General features: G+C 36.9%; 1 protein-coding gene across 1 annotated transcript in view; it reads left to right on the forward strand.

Annotated features, from left to right (window-relative positions):
• Positions 1 to 26991, forward strand: part of LOC115414978 (exostosin-1a) — a 533740-nt gene that overhangs the window by 473439 nt on the left and 33310 nt on the right. Inside the window, exons 7-9 of the mRNA XM_030128366.1 lie at positions 6747 to 6879; positions 17445 to 17563; positions 19047 to 19142. Coding sequence (XP_029984226.1) covers positions 6747 to 6879; positions 17445 to 17563; positions 19047 to 19142 — 348 coding nt within the window. The remainder of the gene's footprint in view (positions 1 to 6746; positions 6880 to 17444; positions 17564 to 19046; positions 19143 to 26991) is intronic.

Consider the following 26991-nt stretch of genomic DNA (forward strand, 5'->3'; position numbering starts at 1 on the left):
ATTATAAAAATGTTTATATCTACAAACTATCCTTTAAAACAATGTGAATAACAGAAACAAACTGAAATTTCTTAAGAAAAATAATTGCAATTTAACAGTTTTATGCTTCAGCTTATCATTTACACATGTACATTATAATTTACAGATCACAGTGGATCTATGAACACACAGAACATTTAATAACAGACAGAATATTGGTAAAATTGCACTTGTTAAGACATTTCAGGTTCATACTTGTTCAGGTTATCCTTTTTTTATGAGAAATGATAGTTTGTTTCGGTGTAAATACACTAAAATGACATAAAAATGTTTACATTTACAAAGAGAAAATTTTCGAGTTGTTATTATTTATAGGTTATTATGATAGTATTTTACTGGTCTGACCCACTTGACATTGAATTGGTCTGAATGTGGAACCTGAACTAAAATAAAATGATTAATATTTTCAGTGTAATATTTGCATTTCACAAATTCATCCCACGGGCCGGAATGGATCCTTTGGTGAGCCGGATTTGGCCCCCGGGCCGCGTGTTTGACACCCCTGATGTAAATGGTTACAGATATCAGTATGGTTCCTACTGATCACTGATAGAAGTCATATATGGACTGTGACTGAATTAGTTGAGTTCTCCTCCAGTGAAAGTACCGCCCACTTCAATTGAGAGATTGATCTCCTGTATCCAGACCACAGGACTCTTATGCCGCATTTCCACTATGTGGTACCGACTCGACTTGGCTCGACCTTTTTGCATTTCCATTCCATTTCCACTTCCATAAAACAACCTGGAATCTGGTACCCAGTACTAGTTTCTTGGTATCTGCTCCGCCAAGGTTCCAAAAGAGGGGAAGAGATGCTAAAATGTGACGCGCAAACACTGCAGACCACTGATTGGCCAGAGTGTTGTCTCTGCGTCATTGCGTTATCGATGTGTGACCTGCTATTTTTACACAATACACAGGAGTCTAACAGAACAGAACCCGACAACCTCACAAATTCAACTTGTTATTGGCTCTTGATAGAACATGCCGGTGAGATACAGGGTCATTGGTTCTATTTTTTTTTTTTTTTTGGATAGTTTAATTTGAGCTCGACTCCGATACGACGGTGACAGCGTTGTACCACTCACCCCAAACACAGAACAGGTTCATCTTTCATCCACGCTGATACGATAAACACTTTAAAGTTGTAGTTTTTTTCCCCCCACATTACAATAAAGATGTCAGTGACTCCAGCGGGGTCTGAAATTAGACAGAAGCTCGCTGACAGCTGTACGCTGCCGGCCAGATGTGCTAAAAAGTGGGAGCCAGCACGCCACCGGGCTAAACGGGGGAAATGAGGCGTTGTTGATAACTGTAGTGTCCCACATACTGTGAGCCGACAGTTGTCAGGAGGTGCGAGTGTGTTTGCATGTGTGTTAGTGTGCAAAGAGCTGCTGTAAGTGCCAAGCCAATTCTCCACAGATCAGCAGACAGCTCTGGAGTTGAAGAGGAAAAAAAAACCCAAAGCAGCACGCCAGAAAAAATGTTGTTCTAAGCAAATATTTATTAAATTACAAATATACTGAGCTTTATTTAACCCTTAGGAGTCTGAAATATAGATGTCCACACCTGCTTATCATCAGGTTTTTGGGTTATTTATACACTATTGATAGAAAAATTCTGTGATACACGCTGAGACAAAAGACAGAGTCACTGGATTCTGAATCAGAAGATTTTACTTGTAAGGAGTCAAGTACATACAGTGAGATGCAGCAGCTGACTGACTAACAACAGGAAGTTTAAGATCTTATGAAAGAACATGAATATTACAATCATTGGACCAAGTGCACAAATATTATGACCTTGATCCAGTTCACCATTGGCTTAGGTATTCAAAACACGGTGATGCATGGGTTCAGTGACCACGTTTGTACTCTCCCTCCACCTGCCCCATGGCCTGATCTCCTTAAGGGCAGCAACCCGCTCTGGTCCCAAACTGGATGGACAACAAGTACACTTTTGCCGCGTTTCCACTACATGGAACCAGCTCGACTCGGCTCGGCTCGGCTCGGCATTCCTGAAGACCGTTTCCATTACAAGATACTACCCACTTTACAGTACATGGATGCGCCGCGTTACTTCCGTGTTGTCTGCTCAAAGAGTTGCTGATAAACTCGCTCGTTGCGTGTTGTCTTGTCTGAATTTTTACGTCAGCCACCAAAGACTGAATCTCCTCAACCGACCACGGTGTAGTTTTGGGCTGTTATCATGTGAATTAATGTACCGCTATATTTACTGTCCACTTCTGCATCTGTTTTTTGTAAAACGGCGGGTCACAGAGAAAACTGTCTGACCAATCAGTGGTCTGCAGTGTGTACACGTCACATTTTAGTATCTGGTCCCCAGTTTTGGAACCTCGGTGGAGATGATACCAAAAAAGTAGTACCGGGTACTAGGGCTGCTCGATTATAGAAAAAAAATAATCACGATTATTTTAGCAATAATTGAAATCACGATTATTAAAAACGATTATTTGTTAACCTTAAAGTTGTTTATTTTTTTCTTGCAAAACAATGTAAGATATACTCTTTAAATATAAATAAAGCTTTTAACCATTAAAACAAAGTATGTTCACTTTTGTACGAAACAAAAAAATCTTTGAATGCAAATAAGTGTACTGTAAATTCAAGTATGTTTCCTTTTGTAAACAAATAGTGCACTGGAATTAAACTGCTATAGTATTGCCATAGAACTGGAGCAATAAAAAAAAAAACTCACGTAAAGTGCAAATTATAAATTAAAGTATGTTCAGTGTAGTATGAAACATAGTAAATTCAGTGGCGTGCCGTGAGGTTTCAGTTAGGTTAATACGGGAGTTGCAGCGTAAAGAGATTCGGAGACTGAAGATTGCATTGCGGACGAAGTTGTAGACAGAGTTTTTTTTATGTGTTTTAGTTTTTCATAAGATTATGATAAAGGTCGCGGTGGTTAAACTTTAGATGGTTAAAAAGGTTTGCTGTGTTACCGGTCGGTGCGGACACAACTACGAAACACTTTTTTCACGTGATGTGTTTTTGCTCTTCGTCTTCTTCATCAAACCCAAAGTGATTCCATACAATTGAAGTTGACTTGCCTTTTTTGTTTACCAAGCACTTCTGCTGTGATTCTCCTGCCGTTTTTCCAGACCGCTAGGTACAACTTTCCTCTTGGGGTGGACCTGCCGGCTAGCTAGCAGCTGTAGCTTAGAGGGGGGCGGGGCAGAGCAGCTCATGGGAGCTTGCGTGCGCGTGAATTAAACAACTCAAAATTAATAATCGTTTTTTCTCGATTACATAATTTTTGTAATCGTTGCGTGTAATAATCGAAATCGTAATTGAATTTCGATTAATTGCACAGCCCTACCGGGTACCAGATTCCAGGTCCTTTTTCGTAATGGAAACGCAAAAAAGGCCGAGCCGGGTTGAGTCGAGTCGAGCCGATACCACGTAGTGGAAACAGGGCATAAGGTCCCAAACTGGAACAAAACAAGCAGATAGTGAAGAAATGGTAGACATATCCTGAGTGGATATGACCGGGCATTCTTGCAAAATATGTCATGATAATCCATCCATGACTTGTGCTCTGGACACCTGGTGTTTAAAGAATATAGTCTAATAGTCTAATATTTTATTTTTCTAACAACTATATGAATAAAAATCATAGGGATGCACCGATCTGCCTGGTCATTAAACGCCCAAACTCCAACTTCACTACGACCTCTCAGTATGCATCACGTAGCCCGTGTCGCAAATATTTAAAAACCCCTTTAGCCCTATCAGCCCACCCACGGGCCGAAAAAATTCTTTTAATATTCATCTACTATAAAATATAATAAATCAGGACAATGGATGTTTTTTTCAACTTTTGCTCAAAGTTTAGACTCTAATGTTAATAAAAGTACATCAAAAGTGTATTTTAGTGCAAACTTTAATGTTCAAACATGATTTTTAATCTTTGTGGGGTGAAATATATGCTATTAAAAATCTCCGACACAAACAATTAATTTATGCATATCGTCAATCCAGCCGAAAAAAACACAGGCGAGGATAAAAAAATTCTAATTTCTCTTTTAGTTTGTTACAGTTTACTCAGGCAGAGTAATAGATACAATATTTTAGACAATGGGAATAGATTCTGTGAGGTCTGTAAATGTCCATAGACACCAAGAACATCCATATAAACCTCATTATTATAAGTATTAGAAGTAATTCTTCATTTACTTTGGGTTTTTCTTTTTAGGCATTTTTCCCCTGAAAATATGGTCAGGGTTAAACAGGTTAAAGGGGACGGGATGGTCTTACGGATCAGTTGCTTTGACAGATCCCCAATCCAGCTAAAATGTCGATATCGGGGCCAAATAGAATAGAACAGAATAGAATACAATAGAATAGAATAGAAAAAAATTAGAACAGAATAGAATAGAATAGAATAGAAAAAAATTAGAACAGAATGGTAAAAAATTGAATAGAAAAGAATAAAAAAAAACTAGAATAGAACAGAATACAATGCAATAGAATACAATAGAAAAAAAATTAGAACAGAATAGAAAAAAATAGAATAGAATAGAATAGAATAGAATAAAAACTAGAATAAAAACTAGAATAGAACAGAACAGAATACAATAGAATAGAATAGAAAAAAATTAGAACAGAATAGAAAAAAATAGAATAGAATAGAATAGAATAGAATAAAAACTAGAATAAAAACTAGAATAGAACAGAACAGAATACAATAGAATAGAAAAGAAAAAAATTTGAACAGAATAGTAAAAAATTGAATAGAAAAGAATAAAAAAAAACTAGAATAGAACAGAATACAATGCAATAGAATACAATAGAAAAAAATTAGAACAGAATAGAAAAAAATAGAATAGAATAGAATAAAAACTAGAATAAAAACTAGAATAGAACAGAACAGAATACAATAGAATAGAATAGAAAAAAATTTGAACAGAATAGTAAAAAATTGAATAGAAAAGAATAAAAAAAAACTAGAATAGAACAGAATACAATGCAATAGAATACAATAGAAAAAAAATCAGAACAGAATAGAAAAAAATAGAATAGAATAGAATAGAATAGAATAGAATAAAAACTAGAATAAAAACTAGAATAGAACAGAACAGAATACAATAGAATAGAACAGAAAAAAATTAGAACAGAATAGAAAAAAATTTAATAGAATAGAAAAATTAGAATAGAATAGGAAAAAATAGAATAGAATTACTTTATACTTCATTTATCTTCATGGGGTAAACTCAAGATAAGATCTCCAGGAACTCATAAAAACCACAACCATATGATATAATATATCATGTATGAAATGTACAGGTTCCATAGTAGTGAAGATAAACAAAAAAAAAGAAGAGCTTAAAATTGACCAAAATAAAATAATTATTGCACACAATCCAGTCTGGATGGTATTAAATAAAAACATACAAAATAAAAATAAGACAGAATACCTATAAAAATCATCGCACACATGAGTAGAAATAATAAACGCAGGTAAAATAACGTATAAACCAGTAGGAGAATCGTGTGTGTGTGTTCATGTTGCAGCTGCTGATGTTTTCGGCGGCTGATTCCGTCGCCGTTATCGCTCTGAGACACCCAGAGGCAGGTGGAGGTCAGGGCGGCGGTCTTCCTTAACGACCCCCGTAAGACCACGCCCACACTCACGCCGCTCGACCGTCCACCTCGACCTCTGGAAACGAGCCAGACAGATTACATTAACTCCATATCTAATGGACTCCTCGTGTCGGGAGGAACATTTTACCCTGAGCGATGGATCTAAAGCAGAGACATCAAAGTCATTTTAGTCCAGGTTCTACAGTCAGACCAGTATGAGCTGAACTGGACCGGACCAGGACAATAAGAACAGAGTAACCTGCAAATAATGACTGCTATCAACTATTCTGTGTGTTTCAGTGTAAAAATTATGAAAATATTTACATTTACAAACTATCCAAACAAAAAAGATGTGAATAACCTGAAAAAAACTGAAATTTCTCAAGAAAAATAAGCGCAATTTTAACAATATCGCACAATATTGTTAACGTTGCGCTTAATTTTCTTTCGACATTTCAGGTTATTCACATTTTATTGTTAAATTAGAGTTTATAAATATAAATATTTTCATAATCTAAGGTTATTTTTGGTTTTATTTGTTATCTTCTATATCACTTTTTTTTTATTAATTTCACTAATGTTCTTTTTTTAAAAAATTTTATGTAGCTACAGCACTTTTAGACATACTATTTACTACTTTTATGAGACAAAAAAAATCGCTATTACTGTGAAATGTGCTTGTGAATGGTTTTACGCTGCATTTTTTTGTTTTTTTTTTGTTTTGTTGCTTTACTTAATTTATTTGAACACTGTACAGTCCTGCATAGAATGGTGACAAATTTATTCATTTATTTTATTCACCCCAATCTGATCTCATATCGTTCTGACCAGTAAAATAATAACATTATAACCTGTTAATAATGTCAACTCCAAGCATCTCTCTGTTTTAGAGCAGAAAAGTAAAATTAATTATTGAAAATATTTTCATTTACAAACTATCCTTTCACAAAAATGTGAATAATATGAACAACCTTCTTCCTCTTCTTTTTCCTCTTCTCCTTCCTCTTCTTCTTCTTCTTCTTCTTCTTCTTCTTCTTCTTCCTCATCTCCCTCTTCTTTTTCTTCTTCTTCTTCTTCTCCTTCTGTATCCCTTTCATCCAGATCATCCAGGACCGTGTGGACTCTCACGTCTCCAGAAACCACCTGTTGTGGAATTCCTTACCTGGTGGTCTGTACGCGCTCCCCCAGTTCTCCACAGACCCCGCCCAGTTCCCTTTTTACTACGCCAAACTAGGTAAGAGTTGACATCTGAATGCACATGGAGGCAACCAAACACAATTAACCAGAAAACACTCCTGATGCATCATTTGTTGGTTTGTGTTCTACACCATATGGACAAAAGTATGTGGACACATTGAATTCAGGTATTTCTTTTTTTTTAACTAAATTTCCCTCAACATTGATTTAGTTTTTTGGTTTTTTTATTCATGACTAGGGATGGGAATCGATAAAAATTTAACGATTCTGATGCCTTTATAGATTTTGCTTATCGATCCGATTCTCTTATCGATTCTCATTGAGTGAAGGAATAAAAGAGTACAAACGGGTGTGTTTGCATTAACTGTCTTTTATATTTCCATCTCTGCACAGAAAATATAACATATACAGTATGTACAAATAATGATAACAGATGACGCCCAGTTTTTTTTTTTTTGGGGGGGGGGGCATACAGTGAAAGTGAAACTAAAGACACTTTACTAATTTCTCTATCGCCCCATTTCTACTACGTGGAACCGGTTCAACTCAGCTCGTCTCCCGTTGTTTAGTGAGATTTGAAAAAAGTAGATGGTTAGATGTGGTAGAAAATTATTATTTACAGTCAGAGCAGGAAAAATATTTCAGAAATTTAGAGGAAGAACATTTAAAATCATAGTCTACTACAGGGTCTTTAACCAAAGCTTCTGAGAGTGTGACCAAATGGGATGAGAGCCGTTAAGAAACAACTTTTAAAGTCGGTGAAAATGACTTGGTGATAAAAGCTAGAAGAACTGTTGTTGTTTTCTCCACTGGACACAGCTGTAAATGTAAATATTGATGTTTTTATGTCAGATCAGCATGAACACACTGCAAAAATCTAAATCTTACCAAGTGTATTTTTCTCATTTCTAGTCCAAATATCTCATCACACTTAAAATAAGACATTATCACCTAAAGAGGAACTTTTCAGTGAGATATAAGAATTGGCAGCTTTTTTTTTTTTTTGCTTAACTCAAGATTTTTATGCATAATTCAAGCAAAAAAATCTGCCAATGGAACAAGTGAAAATTATCTTGGTAAGATTTCTTGAAATCAGATTTTCCAGATCTATTGTCTAAAAATCAGTTCTTATATCTCACTGAAAAGTTACTCTTTAGGTGATTATGTCTTATTTTAAGTGTGATGAGATATTTGGACTATCACCAAGTTATTTTCACCGACTCTAAAAGTTGTTTCCTAATGGCTCTCATCCCATTTGGTCACTCTGAAGCTTTGGTTAAAGACCCTGTAGTAGACTATGATTTTAAATGTTCTTCCTCTAAATTTCTGAAATATTTTTCCTGCTCTGACTGTAAATAATAATTTTCTACCACATCTAACCATCTACTTTTTTCAAATCTCACTGAGGAAGAAAAATCTCCCTTTAAACTTTAAGCAAATATTGATGTTTTGTTTTTTGTTTTTTTTATCTCAAATCATCATGAACAGGACATCTTACAGCTGTAGACATGATGTGTCCCAATATTTATATTTATATAGCTTATAAACACCAATATTTTCTTACAGTTTAATGGGAGATTTTTCTTCCTCAGTGAGATGTGAAGAAAGTAGATGGTTAGTTGTGGTAGAAAAGTATTATTTACAGTCAGAGCATAAAAAATATTTTAGAAATGTAGAGGAAGAACATTTAAAATCATAGTCATGAATAAAAAAGCAAACTCAATGTTGAGAGAAATTGAGTAAAAACAATCAAACCAACCTTACTAATGCAATGATATTTATCCCAATATAAAACTATAATCAGTCAATATCAATCAATATAGAAAACTATATTCCGACATTAGTCATTATTGTTTTGTATCCCAGACCCCTGTTAGAAAAGAAACACCTGAATTGTCCACATGCTTTTGTCCATATAGTGTATGTAATAATAAAACACTGGCAGGTATCATCTGACTGCATTGACTTGTCAAACCTACACTTTTCTGACATATTTTTACTCCAGTAAGTACTTTGCTGTTGTGTTATCAGTGCATTTACTTACATAAAGCCTGTGAATGCATCCTCCACTAGAGCAAAGTGTATAATCCTGTTGTGTATTGAGTTGTGTATATATGGTCTAAGGCTGTCGCCATGGCAGAAGTTCAGAAACTGGAGCTGCGGGGGAAAGTCAGGAGAAAGTTTCCTGTTGTGTATATGCAGTATGTATATACGTGGGTGTGTATGGATATGCATGCAGAGCGCTCTCAGTAGACTGAGGCTGTAACTCAGATCGATGTTTGGCTTTCTCTGAGGACTGTGGACACAAGGGTTAGAGGGATAAAAGAAGGGGGATTGAGGGATAGAAGGGAAGATGGGGCAGTTTGGTTTATGCCGCTGCAGTAAATCACTATTTTAGCTCCTGCCGGCCTCGCTGCTGCTGCTGCTGCTGCTGCTCGGGGGAATAAGTCGTCGTCAGCGCCCTGTATGAGCCGGTCTCACTCTGCTACCGAGCCATAACTTTTGATGGCAAAGCAGTTGCAAATTCTGCCTGGTAGTTTGGAAAAGTTTGACTTACTGCTGCGATGCCGTGGCCTCAGGAGCAGAGAGAGAGAGACCTTATATAGCTGAGGCTACATCATACTCCTACAGATAGTGTATGTTTCCAATACTTCAGCTTTAACCCTATAAGGCAGGGGTGTCCGACTCATTTTAGTTCAGGGGCCAGATTCAGCCAAATTTGATGTGAAATGGGCCAAACCAGTAAAATAATAACATAACAATATATAAATAATGTCAACTCCAAACTTTCTTCTATGTTTTGGAGCAAAAAAAGTACAATTATGCACTGAAAATGTTTACATCTACCAACTATCCTTTAAAACTATGTGAATAACATGAACAAACTGAACTTTCTTAAGAAAACTAAGTGCAATTTTAACAATATTCTGTCTCAGTTTGTCATTTACACATGTACAGTACAACTTACAGATCACAGTGGATCTACAAATTGTGGGAACAATCTAGAACAGGAGATAAAGGAAAGTACAGACATAAATGTATTTAAGAAGAGGTATAAAGAATTGTTTCTAAATAGGTATATGGAACATGAAGGATAAAAATAGTATTACTACCACAACGTACCTTATTGTGGGGGGCACTAACGCCCCCCATTTTGGTCTCAGCGCCCCCCCTCAGCTTTTTAACTCATTCCAGCAGCAGCACCATTGAGAAACACTGGTCTAGATCCGTCTGTGTCCATGTTCCAGCTTCTTATTTTTATTAGTTCTTTCTAGTCATTTTGATCCTGTGTGACAGTCTGTGTTCACTTTCTGTCTAGTTGTAGACGGTGCCCCTCATTTCACTGACAAAAACATTCATCATCTGATTCTTTTACACAGTGCATCTCTTTTCTTCCTTGGATATTTACATATATATATAAAATACACTACCAGTCAAAAGTTTGGACTCACCTGGTTTTTCTTTGTTTTCATGACTGTTTACATTGTACATTCTCACTGAAGGCATCAAAACTATGAATGAACACATATGGAATTATGGAGTTAAAAAAGTGTGACATAACTCAAAGCATGTTTTATATTTTAGATTCTTCAAAATAGCCACATTTTGCTTTGATTACTGCTTTACACATTCTTGGCATTCTTTGGATGAGCTTTGTGAGGTAGTCACCTGAAATGTTTTCCAACAGTCTTTTAAGGAGTTCCCAGTGATGCTGAGCACTTGTTGTTCACCTGTGGTCCATCTAATGTCATTTCAATGAGGTCAGTCCAAACTTTTGACTGGTAGTGTATACATATATATGAATATGCATACATTTATATAACATTTATGGCTAAAATACAAATGTCAATGAACAATACAAATCAGAAAATACAGATAAAAACAGTGAAAGAAGATGAAAAAATGGCTAATCTCCACAAAAAACATGGCAGAACACACTTAGAACACTCCAAAACTGCACTATCACTATTATATACAACTATTGCGTTGACCTGTAGAGTAGTAGAGTTGATAAAATGGGGAGCAGAGGGTTTGTAGAAGTGGGTTCTAGGTTATGCAGTGTTTGTATGATGACATTGGTGTTTCCATTAATGTGGATACAGCCCCCCCTCATGTGAATGAACTCATCCACGGGCCACCTGTAAACTCATTGTAATTTTAAAAACAACTATTAATTCCAAAGTACTGGTCGTATCAATATGCAGTTTTTGCCTATCCCAGATCGATGTTAGTGTGTGATCATAGCCGGACCCACTTCTCCCGTCACATCCTGGTGTTTCTGTTGATCCAGCACCCCCCCCCCCCCCCTTTTTGCTGCTGTGACTGGACTTGTCCGCAGGCCGCCTGTAAACCTATTGTAATTTTAAAAACTAACTCCAAAAGTATTGGACGTATCAATATGCAGTTTTCGCCTCTGTGATCCTTGACCCAAAATGTGTAAGTACTCCAAAAGGTAAAAGCTAGTTCTGTCCAGTTTTTCACTTATAAAGCTGATACATATACACGTACACATGCACACAGAGGTCACTTGGCTTTTATAATACAGATTATTTCACCGCCAAAACCTCACAAAAATGCTGCCCAAAGTAATAGGTGTCTCTCATTAACTGCACCTGCTGCTGTCTGTCCTGCTCAGGTCTACTAATTTCTGTTCTTCCCACTTCCACCCCTCCCACACAGACAATACAGGCCTCTACTGTAATATAATATATAACAACCTTAAGCTCAGATTCTCAGCTTTCAGGTGTTGTTTGAATTTTCTCAATAGTGCAAAAGGTGAAGGAGTTACAGTAGTTTGAATGAAATGTAGCACCGGAGACACAACCGTCCTTAAAGGGTTAAAAACACATAAAATGATCTTGTTTACAACATTTAGACGAGTTCACGCATTGATTTTGTTTACACATATTTCCAGTAAAGATGCAGCAAATTATGGAGGCATGTCCTCATGAGGGGCCAATCAGCCCTGGTTTGATTCTCATGTACAGGAGGTTTTTGTGTGTGTTCACTTTCCAGTCGAGCATCAGGCATCTGTGCTTGGCTCCGACACACTCACACATTCTGGATGTTGGCAGCTCCCACCACCAGTAACTCCACAATCCGCTTTCAACTGGGCTTAAAGCTGCACTGGATCACTGAGGACATGCTGATATGGAGGAGAGTAAAGAAAGGAGGAAAAAAACATCTGAAATGTCTGGACTGATTGAACATGACTTGAAGATGTTCCTGATGAGAAGCTAAAATTAGGTTTTATGCAAATTATCCTGTTGGTTTCATCTGACTTCATATGTGTTTATATGCCTTCCCCTTTTTTATACTTAACTGAATTATGGTTTTCTCAAATGACACAAATAGTAACATTAGCATTATCTGTATAAACAGTCAGGGGCATAAATATGTGGACAATGGATTAAAAAAAAAAGAAGTACGTAAAAAAAAAAAAAAATAGTTTCATTATCCTGTTTCCAATCAAGACAGTTATTTAATGTTAACCCTCTGGTATCCGGGTGCACCTTTTAGGCACACTTTGCACTTTGTGTTTAAAAACTTTATATTATTTTTCACAATTTAAATAAGGTTAGAATTCAAAAGTTGTTCATTTTTACATGATCTTTAAAATTCTGTCCATCAACTAAAATGTGCACATTGTAAACAAAAGAAAATTGCAAGACTAGCATCTGTCTCCCAAGTGTGCCTAAAATGCACTATTTCTAACATTTGATCTGTATGATTAGGGCTGACCTGGATTTGCCAAAAATAAAATCAAATTTGAGCACAAAAATAAATCAATATATAATATTTAATAGTTTGATTTATAGGTGTGCATTTTACGCACACTTGGTGACAGATGCTAGTATTTTTGAACATTTGACCTAGCGCCAAAAATAATAATACAAATTAACCAGTGTTGGAGTTAATTATTGACATATGCCAGGATGAAAAAATCAAGTAATATGTAATCCAATTTTTATGTAGTATATTGAAAAAAATATTTTTTTTGTGTTTTTTGCATCCAAAAAATGGTTTGTTTACATTACAAACACAGCATTTAAAGGGTTAAAAAATGTGACAGTTATTGAGTATTTGGTATTTTTATTTACGGCTGAAGTTGATAAAATAGAAAAAAAAGTGTAAAAGAATTAAAAACAAACTGTATGAAAATTTTTTTTGACATTATTCCACAAATGTGCCATTGTGGCACACTTGGTGCTTAGTAAGGGCCTAGCTGGACGGGATACCGGAGGGTTAAAAAAGCCAAAACTTTTACTTTCCTGGGTCTCAGGAGGATATCATTTATTGTGTTTGTCAATTTTTTTAGACCTTAGAGTGTCAGATTTAAGATTCAGAACACTTAATAATATGATTTGATCATGTTTCTACAGATGAAAAGCTAAAATTAAGTTTTTGGTAAATTTCTTTTTGGCATTTTTTGTAAGAATGATCAAACTAGTACTGAAAAATATCACATGGCGATATTTATGATGAAATATAGAAGAAGCATCGTACATCATATGATGGTTTTCTAAAATGACACAAATAGTATCATTACCATAATCTGTATTAATAGTCAGGTCCATAAATATGTGGACAGTGGGTTAAAAAAAAAAAAGTATCTAAAAAATTGTTTCACTCTGCTGTTTCTCATCAAGACAGTTATTTAATGCAAAAAAAAAATCAGACCTTTTACAAAAACAGTATCATTACCATAATCTGTATAAACAGTCAGATCCATAAATTTGTGAAAAAAAGGATCCAAATTTTTTTTTTCATTATCCTGTTTTCAATCATGACAATTATTTAATGTTAAAAAAAAAAAAAGCTTTTACTTTACTGAGTCTCAGGAGGATATAATTTGTTGTGTCTGTTAAATTTTTAAGACCTTTGAGTGTCAGATTTAAGGATTAATCATACATTTTAAGGATAATTTAGGATAATTAAGTTTAAATCCTGTCTTTAGTGTTTTTCCTTTGCATTGTAACATGATTTAAACATGTTTCTACAGCTGAAAAACTAAAATTAAGTCTTTGGTAAAATTATTTTGGAAGTTTTTTTGTAAGAATTATCAAACTACTACTAAAAAAACACCACATTTCCTTAAACACACACTTGTATCTGTGATTAAATCCAGAAGACGCTTACGTCATGTGGTAGAAGTCTAGATGGAATTGTGTTTTTCCAGGAAAGCACAGCAGAGACTGAAGGGCTGAGTTTATTTCCGTGACCCCCGCTAGGGTAGACCTGGGGCTTCCATAAATACCGCTAAGCCCACCTGAGATGGCCGATCAGGGGCCCCGATGTCAGAGAGATGGATCGAGCAACACTAAAGAGCACTCCGGCTCCACTTATCCATGAGGATGAGTATTCCCTTATTCCCACAAACACGCCCAGCACTCGAACGCCGCGTCGGAATATCACAGTGCATCTGGTCTGTCCTCATTTAGTTTGATATCAGAGCGGAAAAGTCTGGTCCTCTGCACGCTCATCTGGACATTTAACAAAAAATAAGGTTAGCTCAGACAAAAGAATGTTGTCAGGATTCTTTTTTTTTTTTTCATTAAATCAAGTATGTAGACACGTAGACATGTAGACAGTTCAGGTGTTTCTTTTCTAACAGGAGTGTGGGATACAAAACAATAATGAAAATGTCAGAATATAGTTTTATTTTGGGAAAAATATCATTGCATTGGTTTAAAATGTTATCTTTGATGTTTATATTTCAAATCAGGTTCTAGGTCTGGGGCACCATAAGGGGGGGGGGGGGGTGATCGTGACTAATTCATGGGGCCCGGCATTTCTGGGGGGTCCATAGTGCTGAAATATTATTTTAATTTAGATAGTCGAAATCTTAAGTTTAATCACATATTAGTTAGTAGTAGTTAGGATTCCTTTGTTTGACTATGTTTCTTTGTTTCACTGGTTAGTGGTAAAGTTGTTAGGACAGTATGGGTCACATCTTGGTCAACGTACGAAACTGACAGAATTATGAACACAGGACTTAGGTTTTACCGTGGGCACACTTTTAAATACACGTCCCATAGGATTGTAAACCACAGGAGATTAGATGTAAACACAGTCAGTATAGGGTTAAACATCTGTTTAACTTAAGAGTCAGGTAACACCAGCCCATTTTTATGACCCGTCCCACTTAGCCCACAAAGGGGTCAGCCCATAATTTGAAGATCAGTTTACAAGGATTATAAAAGTAATGTGTGTTGGAATGTCTGGATCCATTTTCTTCCTTGGTGTGGATCCTTTGTGCTAAATAATGCTTTGTTTGTGATCAGATCCAGTCAAATTAATTTATAAAAATCAGACCAAGACGAATCCGGACTTATTCTTCGGGTTTATTCTTGGAGCTTCCAACAAAAGAACATGATAACAGTGCGGGGGGGTTTACAAGTTAAACTTTTGTGTAAGATCTGATGTATAATAGAGGAATAGAAACAAGGACTCGCACATTGAAAACATTTAAAATTTCACTTTTGCTTCATGCAAATGTTAGTTACATTAGTGATGGACCACACCCCCCACATACAACCCCCCCACCCCCACTCCGACAAATTGACAAGATACTGAATTGTATAAAGGGCCCACAAGGTTTTATTGTTTTCTTTTTTGTCCGATGGCCTGATGGACTATTGGTATCAGATGTCGTCCATTCGTAAACAGTTTTTCAAAAATCTTCTTTTCCGAACACGTCTGTCAGAATGACTTGATATTTGTTGTGGAACATCTTTTGGGTAAGGTCTACCAAGTTTGTTCACAGAACTGGGACATATTGATTTTTGAGTTTTTTATGATTTTTTTTTTTTTTTTTTAAATTTAAAAACAAACCCTATTGGTTTATATTAGGACACCTTTCAAAGTGCTATAACTTGAAAACAGTTGAAGATATTGATATAATGACTATTGACAATAGATAGGAAGTCACATATGGGCTTTCATTTGGTGCCATGACCTTTGACCTTGAGTGACCTTGAAAGGTCAAACGAATGTCAATTAATGTCTTTAAATATGCCGTTGGACTACAGGACCCTTGGTCCTGTTTTTTTTTTTTTGTTTTTTGTTTTTTGTGAACCAGCTAGTCTTTCTTGAAATACTGTTTGTTTATGATTCCCTTTACTTATGACTGCTCGTGTTGTTCTTGTTTCTCAGTATTCTGTCTGTTCTATGTTGTCGTTCTGCAAAAAAATAAGAAAATGCATAATTCCATTTAAAAAAGCAAAATATCACTCCTTCAAGTAATTTTCTAAAAAAGGCGATTAAAGGAACTCCCCAGACAGAAGGTACTAAAGCAGGGGGTCAAATTCATTTTAGTTCAGGGGCCACATTCAGCCCAATTTGACCTAATGGAGGCCAGACCAGTAAAATAATAGCACAATAACCTGTAAATAACAAGTGGTTCCAGGCACAACAAACGCCACTCCTTGAATGTATTGTATGTTATTTTAGCATCGATCCAGCTGATGTCATCATGTCTATGCATGTGCTGATGTCAGCATATCAATTGCTTCTATATATTTGCCAAGTTTGAAGTAAATTGAAACAAAATTTTTATAGACATTTGAAATTTCACCCTTTAATAAGTAAATGGGAGAAAGAAAAGATTTTAAAAATTCATAAAAATTTGAACTTTGACCTACCTTTCCCAAAATATAATCAGATTTATTCTGGGTCACTGGCAATCTATAAACCCAATTTGGTATGAATTCAGCCAATAATTTTGCTGCTGAAGTGTTAACAATCAAAGAAAAAAAAACCAAAAACAATACCCCTTGCCTCCCCTTTGGGGGGCGAGGTAAATATCCAAATATCCTGATTTTCCATTCATCATGTTCGTAAATTAAAGCCACCATCAGTTTTCACAAAAGCCTTCACTGCTCTTTTTATAATTATTTGCATTTTTTTTTATTAACATACAATAACTGCACACTAAACACTTTATTTTCATTCTGATCATGAAGTTCCAGTGTTTATAGGTGCAAACGTATGCATTTTCATCCCATCAAGTCGCTTTAATCTGATTACAGAGCCCAAACATGCTCAATGGAAAGTGGTGCATCTGCTCAGTGATTCATAGATACGATGTAAATAGGTTTTGGTTCTAAAGAGTAGTATCATCAAAGTCTTAGAGACAGCGCTCTTTAATATTCCCACATATAGAGCGTGGGAATCAGCTCCTCAGATCGTTTATCAGTGGTTGTAATTTAAAGTTTGGTTCTGCTTCGTGGCTTCTCTTTCGCTCCCGTTTGCTTCATTTATTCACTCTACATGCAAAAAAAAAGTCACTAACAAAGGCTGATTTATTGAGAGGTTGTGGAAAATACAATTAAATGAGCAAATCATCATTCACAATTGGCTAAACGTGACACCGGGCTCCCGGATTAGACATGTTTACTCATGCTCGGTCATGTGAACCGTGGCTGTATACGCTGTCAGAAAGACAGATGACGGGTACAGCGCAGAGCACTCGCCGTCCATTTAACCGTGATGGAGGTTTATGGGGAGCTACATCTGCACAAATGTGTGTTAAAACCCTAAATGCGGTTCAGCCGTGACAGCTGTTGGTGAATGTGTGTGTTTGTGTGTGTTTGTGTGCAGGTAAGAGTCCGTCGCAGCAGTTCACGGCAGTCATCCATACGGTTACTCCTCTGCAGTCCCAGATCTCCCCCGTGGTGAAGCTCATCATCGCCGTCGCCAAGTCCAAGTTCTGTGCACAGGTGGGGGGACGGTGTGTGTGTTTGTGTGTGCACTCCAGAAACACACATCATGAAATATTAATAGTCTAATGCGAAACAAAGTGAAAACAATGCCAAGGCTTGTCAGTAGTTTATTATACCCCGTCCACACTAATATGCAGATTTGTTCTGCTGTCACACATGGCTTTCATTTTACAAAATATGAAAGTCTGTTGTGAATAGAATCCGTGTATCATTTGTTCTTTTCATATTCAATTGACCCTTCGCTAAGTCCCGCCCTAGAACCACCACTGATCAATCATACATTAGCAACGGTAACTAAGAGAGGAGCGCCTGGCAAGCATTCAGATCCGGAGCAAAATACCTAAAAAAAAGCGGTGCAAGTCCGATAAAAGATATCCAGAATGTTTGGGTGGTGATGTATTTTTTGCCTTCCTAAAATCAAAAACACAACTGGACAGATGTTGAATAGGGGTGTGTATTGGCAAGAATCTGGTGATACGATACAAATCAATACAGGGTGGGGAAGCAAAATTTAATTTTGAGGCAGGGATCGAAAGACAGTGTATGACCAATTAGTTTATTGAAAGTCATGAGAATTTATTTGCCACAAGAAAATGTACGTAATAGAAAATGTTTTTGTTCTATGTGTCCTCCTTTCTCAATAACTGCCTTCACACGCTTCCTGAAACTTGCGCAAGTGTTCCTCAAATATTCGGGTGACAACTTCTCCCATTCTTCTTTAATAGTATCTTCCAGACTTTCTCGTAATAGTTTTAGTCTTTAGTCTTTATGGACACTCCAACTATTTTTGAAATCTCCTTTGGTGTGACGAGTGCATTCAGCAAATCACACACTCTTTGACGTTTGCTTTCCTGATTACTCATATGGGCAAAAGTTTCTGAAAAGGTATGGATAATAGTGTTAGGTATGATTATGACATCAATATATGTTTGGTTTCAAAACAATTGACGTAGTGCCTGCTGAGAAAAAACAACTAAATGTTCATTGTAAATTTTGCTTCCCCACCCTGTATGTCACGATATATCATGATACTGTTAAAAAGGCAGTTTTTTGTTTGTTTCTTTTTTATAAATTATTACGTCCTTCCTACACCCGAAATATGCACAAATACTGAACACATTTTTATTTGATCACAACAGGATCTGATGCTACATCACAAAATTTTCCTCTTAGAACATGCACAACTGCATGTTTTCAGATTCTGTAGGACAGACGCTAATGCAGGTTCTGAACAGGGTCTGCACACTTTTTACAATGTGAAAACCCAAACACAAAGAGTCAGATTATAAAGTTAGGAAGAGACGTTTTCACATGGATACAGCAGAGCAATTAGCAGCTCAGCGTGAAGAGGAGGAAAGGCCGAGCGCTGCGAAAACACAACCTGAGACGCGTTGGACTGATCTGTGTGGTTTTTTTATTTACGCCGTCAAAGCGACGGGCTGCTCCTCAACCCCTGTGCTCTGTGTGCTTTTAAATACAGATAGTGGTTTTGTGGAACTGCGACAAGCCTTTACCTCCGAGGAACAAGTGGCCCTCCACCAGCGTGCCTCTCACCGTCATCCAAGGACACACCAAGGTAACAGCTGCTGGCTTTTTGCATCCATTATGTATTAAGTGAAGACATTTATCTCCTCTTTATAAAACAGTCTTTGCAAACTTTAAGCACTTTTCCCTGGCACTTTGTACAGAAATGAAAGCATTGTCCTTCTGGTCTCTTGGCTGTTTTCTAACTCTAATAGACTCCAGGAGAAAAGGATCGATGCACTTTGAAACTTTTAGACGTTCAATGAGTCAGCGCAGAAATGAAAAGGGTTGATCTGCATTGCGGGTTAACGGCATTACACACAAATCACACACAATACATGGTTTTACTTCGCATTTTTTATGATGAATATACTGCAGGGACAAACAACAATTCTAAGAAGCAACCACTTGAAGAAAAAAAGCATTAGTATGAAGTTCAGAGCCTTGAAAAGTGAACATGGAAGGTGTAAATGTAGGTGGAGAACTCAAGTTTGAACGTTGCAGTCTGTTTCAGCTGATAATGGCTGTTGGATTTAATGTCTGGAAAATTCACCTGCTATTCATGTACACTGCAAAAAATAAAGAAAAAATAAGAAAATTAAACTCATTATTGGGTTGAAATGTCTTATTTCAAGTTAAATTATCTGCTAGTGCTTGGTGAGGGGGGGGTGAGAAAGCTGAGAGGGGGTTGCTGGGACAGAAATGGGGGCGTTTGTATAAGTATCAATATCAAGCAGCCCACCCCCACTCCTCCACAGTCAGGTATGTCGCAGTAGTATAGAGGGTCTGCACGTGACATCACCACTAGCGGAAGTCACCGCGATTCCGTCCACCGAGTGGCGGAAAGAGGGAGATGAGTAGCGGCTTTGGTTTGAATACTGCGAAAACTTTAAAACAATCTAAAAAATGGGGCAGAGCTGTTGTGCCATTGATCGCACAAATAGGTTTAAAAAGCACTCGGAGCTATCGTTTTAGCGGCGACCTAAAGGCAAAGAAAGAAGAAGCAGGTGGATCGCTGCAATTTGTAGAAATAACTGGAATCCAGGCAACGAAACCTGGATTTGTGGTTGCCATTTTATGTCAGGTAACGTTAATTTATGCTGTGTTCTTGCGTAAAATCATACCTGAAATTACATATGGTTTTGGCTAACGTTCCTTCTTAGTAAAGCTCTTAATGTTAGCATCTGTCATTTAGTTCTATATTTCATAACTGACACGTTTTTGTCTTCAGTTGTGTGATTCTGAACCTTGTGTTCTACATAATTTGTAAACTAGCTTAAACTGAGGCTAACCTAGTTTTCCAAATTAGGGGCTACTCTAGCACAAAGCTGTTGTATCTGTGTTGGATCCAGTATTTGATGTGAACTCTCCTTAAATCTCCACAGTACCAGTAGATCATCCACTCACTTGGGTCAATACTAAGGGTTCAACTACAGTACCGTACTTTCTGGACTATAAGCCGCTACTTTTTTCTCGTTTTGAACCCCGTGGCTTATACAGCGATGCAGCTCGAGTATAGATTTATACGGGCTAAGGACCACTGGGGGGGCACTCTAGTAGGAAGCGCAAAAGTGAGACAGACAGGTGGAAGAGGTGATGCGGAGAGGAGAAGTTTTAGTCTTTACTTTCAACAATCATTTTGCGTGTCATGCACAAACCCTCATCATGGAAAACACATGAAGAAATGCATATTTTGCAGCTTTTAAGTTAAAAGCAATCAATGTGTCTGTCTAAGAAGGAAATAGAGCTGCAGCACGGAAGTGCCATTGAGCAACAACGGAGGAGAGACGTAGAAGGAGTGTGCCGGAGCCTTTGTTCAACTCCAACACTGAAGAAGACGACTGCAGTGGTTTAATGAGCAGAAGGAAGATGAAGATAGAGATCAATGACTTTTCTGGGTTTTTGAACCAGCCGTGTTTCTGCCGTTTTACTGCCGTACACACACTGTTTGGAAAAAAGCAGTTATGGTATGGAAATAAATATTTAAATAATCTTCCTGTTTACCATCTTTCTGAGTAAATATCTCATGTGGACACCTGCGGCTTATATTCAGGTGCGACTTAACCCTTTTTAGCCCTATCAGCCCGCCCGCGGGCCAAAAAAATTATATTAATATTTATCTACTATAAAAAATATAATAAATCAGGACAATGGATGTTTTTTTCAACTTTTGCTCCAAGTTTAGACCCTAATGTTAATAAAAGTACATCAAAAGGGTATTTTAGTGCAAACTTTAATGTTCAAACATGATTTTTAATCTTTGTGGGGTGAAATATACCCTATTAAAAATCTCCGACACGAACAATTAATTTATGCATATCATCGTCAATCCAGCCGAAAAAAAAATAGGCGAGGATAAAAAATTCCAATTTCTCTTTTCGTTTGTTACAGTTTACTCAGGCAGAGTAATAGATACAATATTTTAGACAATGGGACTAGATCAATGGTTCTTAACCTGGGTTCGATTGAACCCTAGGGGTTCGGTGAGTCAGTCTCATGGGTTCGGCGGAGGTCAAGACACACACTCGACTCATTAGTCGGGTGTGTGTGTCGGGCTAGGTCCGTGTATGTAAACAAACGGCTTCTGAGACTGGTTCTCTGATTGACATCCAGTATACGCGGTGTATTGTTGTTGCTTATAGCACTACAACACAATCCAGAAGTGTTTATAATCTCTTCCACTCGTCTGACGATGAATTATTTGAGTATTTTCCACATCGTTGTTATGATTTTTGCTACTTCCTGTTAACCACGGAGGCAGCCATGTGTAGCATTTGTTTACATTTTCGGTCACCGCACTGGTCAGTTACAATCATGTGACGACTGACGCACCGTCGCAGATGGAGAAATCGTATTACGCTAAAGCCGAGCTGGTGCTGTAATAAAACAACGATCACAAAAATACTGAAGGAGTATAACGAGAACTTTTTTTTTTAATACATTACATGTAATTATCTTTTTTTATGTCAAAATTGCGTGGTTCGGAAAGTTCGGAGTGAGATGAAATGAAAACCGGGTTGACCTGACAGCCTACACATACATATACACAACAGCAGAAGTCTCACTGATTTGCAGTAAATATTCATTATTATTTTAGCCTGATGGAAATTAGGTGATGGGTGTGTGTTAAAATGTTAAAAATGATAAATAGCATAAATACAATAAGTTCATTATTGGGATACATAAGGTTAAAAATTAAAACCATTTCAGTGTGGTTGTATTAAAAAGGTCATGTCTTCGTGAAAAGGTATGGAATTTGTTGTAAGTTCATGCACTGTATTGGTTTTGTTCTTTGAGCACAGTGATGTTAATGCACGGTTCATTTTGTGCACCAGTAAAACATATGCCTGTGTCTTGAATTTGAAAAAAATCATATTATATTTTTAATAAAGAAGGGTTCGGTGAATACGCATATGAAACTGGTGGGGTTCAGTACCGCCAACAAGGTTAAGAACCACTGGACTAGATTCTGTGAGGTCTGTAAATGTCCACAGACACCAAGAACATCCATCTGAACCTTATTATTAGAAGTATTATAAGTAATTCTTCATTTACTTTGGGTATGTCTTTTTAGGCTTTTTCCCCTGAAAATATGGTCAGGGTTAAACAGGTTAAAGTCAGCCATGGATTATAGTCAGGTGCGGCTTATAGCCCGAAAGTACAGTAAATCAGTAGTGAACTGTGAGCACTACTGCTGGGCCTTTACCTTGGAAATCACCACCAAGAAAATATGTCTGCACTGACAGAAAACCTCAAAAACAATAATATGTTGAATTAAAGCACTCACCAGCTGGAATCCTCTAATTAACGATGACGAGGATGTCAGCAACTCTTTGTCTTTTGTACGCTTTCAGCCTTTGCATTGTGGATTTTCCCGGCGTTGAAATCAGGTTCATATAAATGTTAGGATACGTGATTTCTGTCACAGATCAATGTTCGTAGACCACTTGTTTGGTAGCTTGTATGGATCCATGTCCAGTCCAACTGTCTTTAATTTCATGTTATATTCCACATTTTTCCTGGTCTGGCTGTAGTTACTGCTATGCTCCGCCATGTTGAGCCGGTTTGTTTTTGCCACTCAGTCTGACTTAGAGGGGCGTGGCCTAGGGGGGAAGTGACGTATGTGCATTCCCTTTATAGAAGCCCGCCCCCCCCCGCGCTGGACTACTTGTTAAAAGGTGCGTTTGTTCAAAAATGGTTGAGAAACACTGTGTTCTGGGTTTACAGGGTGGGGAAGCAAAATTTACAATATTTTGAGGCAGGGATTGAAAGACAGTGTATGACCAATTAGTTTATTGAAAGTCATGAAAATTTAAATCTTCAAATCATATTTTACTGCATTTCTAACGGTCTTGTTGTCTACCTCAAGTTCAATTGCCACTTTTCTCATGGATTTGGTTGGATCCTTTAGGATTTTGGATTTGAGAGCTGTAATAAAAGCTTTGGTACATTTTTTGTTGCTTCCTCCACTTCCAGACTTTCTGGTAATAGTTTTGCTCATAGTCATTCTCTTCTTTCCATTATAAACAGTCTTTATGGACACTCCAACTATTTTTGAAATCTCCTTTGGTGTGACGAGTGCATTCAGCAAATCACACACTCTTTGACGTTTGCTTTCCTGATTACTCATATGGGCAAAAGTTTGTGAAAAGGTATGGATAATAGTGTTAGGTATGATTATGACATCAATATATGTTTGGTTTCAAAACAACTGACGTAGTGCCTGCTGAGAAAAAACAACTGAATGTTCATTGTAAATTTTGCTTCCCCACCCTGTACATCAGAGCTCTGGTTGTTTTCCACTGTTTCCATCCTGTCCATAGAATCCACACCGTCCTCTCCATCGTCAGATGGGTTTTCCAGACCCCCACCACCCTTGGCAGGTGTCTGTCATTACTTTGGCTCATTTAGCGTCTCCACAGGAGGCCGTGGGCGTCTTTAATTGATCCTGTTAGTTTTTTCCACACCTGTTCAATACTTGTATCACAGACGACCATCAGGTTCAAACACACTTTTATCAAAACCAACATGAGAAGTTTTAACTTGAAATAGTTGAATTAATATTCAGGTTTTCTTTAAGTTTTTAAGGTTTTCAGAACTAAGGTGAGGGGTTCAGTACTGTTTCATTCTGCACAAGAGGATAAATAGATAGAAGTGATGAAACACCAAACAGAAGCAGACCTACTCTATATGGACAAAAGTATGTGGACACGCTGAATTCAGGTGTTTCTCATCTAACGGGTCTGGGATACAAATGACATGATATAGTTTTATAATGAGGTAAATATCAATGCAATGGGTTAGTTTGAATTAAATTGATCAGTTTTTCTAACAGATTCCACTCATCTGCTCCTCTTTTCAAAAAATTGAATCTTCTCTCAGTTTTTGATGTGAACGTTTACCAGACCTGTGTCTTCATGTACAAATATGTTCACTTAGCTCATATTCTTCCTAAAATTTTTCACAATTTCTTTATGTTGTCTTCTGTTATTCCCGACTTTCCGACACGATTTTCAAGCAAATTTTCTCTTCCATACTGTCAGTCTGTCAGTATTCTCTGAAATATGGTGGACCAAATCTGTGGAATAATCTAAGACCTGAACTTCAGTCAACATCGACTTTATCATTGTTTAAAAAGCATCTGAAAAGGACTTTAATTCATGAAAAAATGTAAGGCTGTGTATCACTTGATTTGTATTTGATGATTTGTAATGTGGATTACATTTTTATTGTTTTTACTTTAGTTTATTATTTCAGTTATATTGTATTTTTTAATTCTTTCTTTGTGTATTGTTCATTTCAGGGGAGGTATTCATATAAGCCTTCTGTTTTTGGCTTCTAACCTCTCCTGCACAATTTTGTTACTTGTTTGAATGTTGTTGTTTTTTCCATTGCTGTTTTTATTTTGTGCAAATAAATAAATAAATAAATTGTTACCCCACCCCCTGAAGGGGAGGCAAGGGGTATTGTTTTTGGTTAGGTTTGTTTCTTTGTTTGTTTACACTCTAGCAGCAAAACTATTGATTAAATTCATACCAGATTGGGTTTATAGATTGTTAGTGAACAAGAATAGATGTGATTACATTTTGGGAGAATTTGGTCCAAGTTCAAATTTTTAAGGAATTTTTAAATCTTTTTTTTTCTCCCATTTACTTATAATGGGCGCAATTTCACATGTCTATAAAAACATCAATTGTGTTTCAATTTACTTCAAACTTGGCACATATATCGAAGCAATTGATGTGATGACATCAGCACACACATAGACATGATGTCATCAGCTGGATCGATGCCAAAATAAGCTACAATACATGCGAGGGGCGGGGTTTGTTGTGCCTGGAACCATTTGTTGGGTCTAAAAAAGCTGGCAATGTGCCAAATACTAAAATAAAGCCAGTTTGATGGAAAGACTCAAACATAAAACTATATTATGATATTGGTCATTATTGTTAGAACAGAAACAGCTGAATTCAACATGTCCCAATACTTTTGTCCATATAGCGCACAGGTGTCAAACATGTGGCTCGGGGGCCAAAAATGGCCCGCCAAAGGGTCCAATCTGGCCCCTCGGATGAATTTGTGAAATACAAAAATTACATTGAAGATATTAACAGTCAATGATGTTGAAATCATTTTAGGTCAATTCAATCTAAAGTGGATAAGACTAGTAAAATACTATCATAATAACCCACAAATAATGAAAACTGCAAATTTTCCTCTTTGTTTTAGTGTAAAAAAAAATAAAATTAGGAAAAAAAAGTTACATTTATAGACTATCCTTTTACAAAATATATGAAAAACCTGAACAAATATGAACAATCTGAAATGTCTTAAGAGACATATGTGGACTTTTAACAATATTCTGCCTGTTACTAAATCTTTAAGTTGTGATGCACGTGTATAAATGATGAACTAAGGCGTAACATTGTTAACGTTGCACTTTTTTTCTTAAGAATTTTCAGGTTGTTCATATTTGTTCATGTATGTGAAGTACAGTTCGTAGGTGTAAACATTTTTATGATGGAATTTTACTGTTTCCACTCAAAAAAGTAGGGAAAACTTTGGAGTTGACATTATTTATAAGTTCTTATTCTATTATTTATATTATTTTACCAGTCCGGCCCACTGTAGATCATATTAGGCTGAATGTGGCCCCTGAACTAACTTGAGTTTGACTCCCCTGATATAGCGTATACGTGCTCTATTTCTGCAGCCATGACTCGAACCCATCAGCTCTGAGAATGTGAGTTTAAGTGTAAAGCTAAGTGTAATTATTGTGTATTTTTTTTCCCGTCCTTTAATTAAATTCAATGTGATGCTATTTCAGGTCTAAACAGACACTTCATGGGGCGACTGAGGCGTATGGAGTTTGATAGCGAGCTATTACAGCCGAGTCCTGAGTGTGACTTTGTTAGGATTGGTCTCATTTGCGGCGGCGGCAGATATGAGTCCGTGTTCTATCTCGTGATTTTCTTTTTATTTACTTTTCGCACTGATTCAGACCCAGCTTTTATACAGTAAACGCACTCAGTCACAAACACAGCCGAGCCTCTGATGTGACGCTTCGTGGTCTAATTGCATCTGTTTATTTCTATGTAAATGTCTCCCCCTTGAAATACGACAACAACGTTTCCACTGGTGACAATGAAAGGCATCTCAGAGCCAATATAATGTGTGTGTGTGTGTGTGTGTGTGTGTGTGTGTGTGTGTGTGTGTGTGTGTGGACACGGCATCGACCGTCCTGTAATGAGTGCAGTTGTATATTGTCATGCAGCCCAGACAGATGCTCTTCAGTGTATTTGCTTCCAAACATTGGCCGTGTTAGTTCCCACTGTAATAACAACACACACAGTTCGTTAGTCATTTACAGCAGCCGCATAATTAGCTGTTAGTTCTGAGTG

The sequence above is a fragment of the Sphaeramia orbicularis genome, chromosome 24 (genome assembly GCF_902148855.1).
Source record: "Sphaeramia orbicularis chromosome 24, fSphaOr1.1, whole genome shotgun sequence".
NCBI lineage: Eukaryota > Metazoa > Chordata > Actinopteri > Kurtiformes > Apogonidae > Sphaeramia > Sphaeramia orbicularis.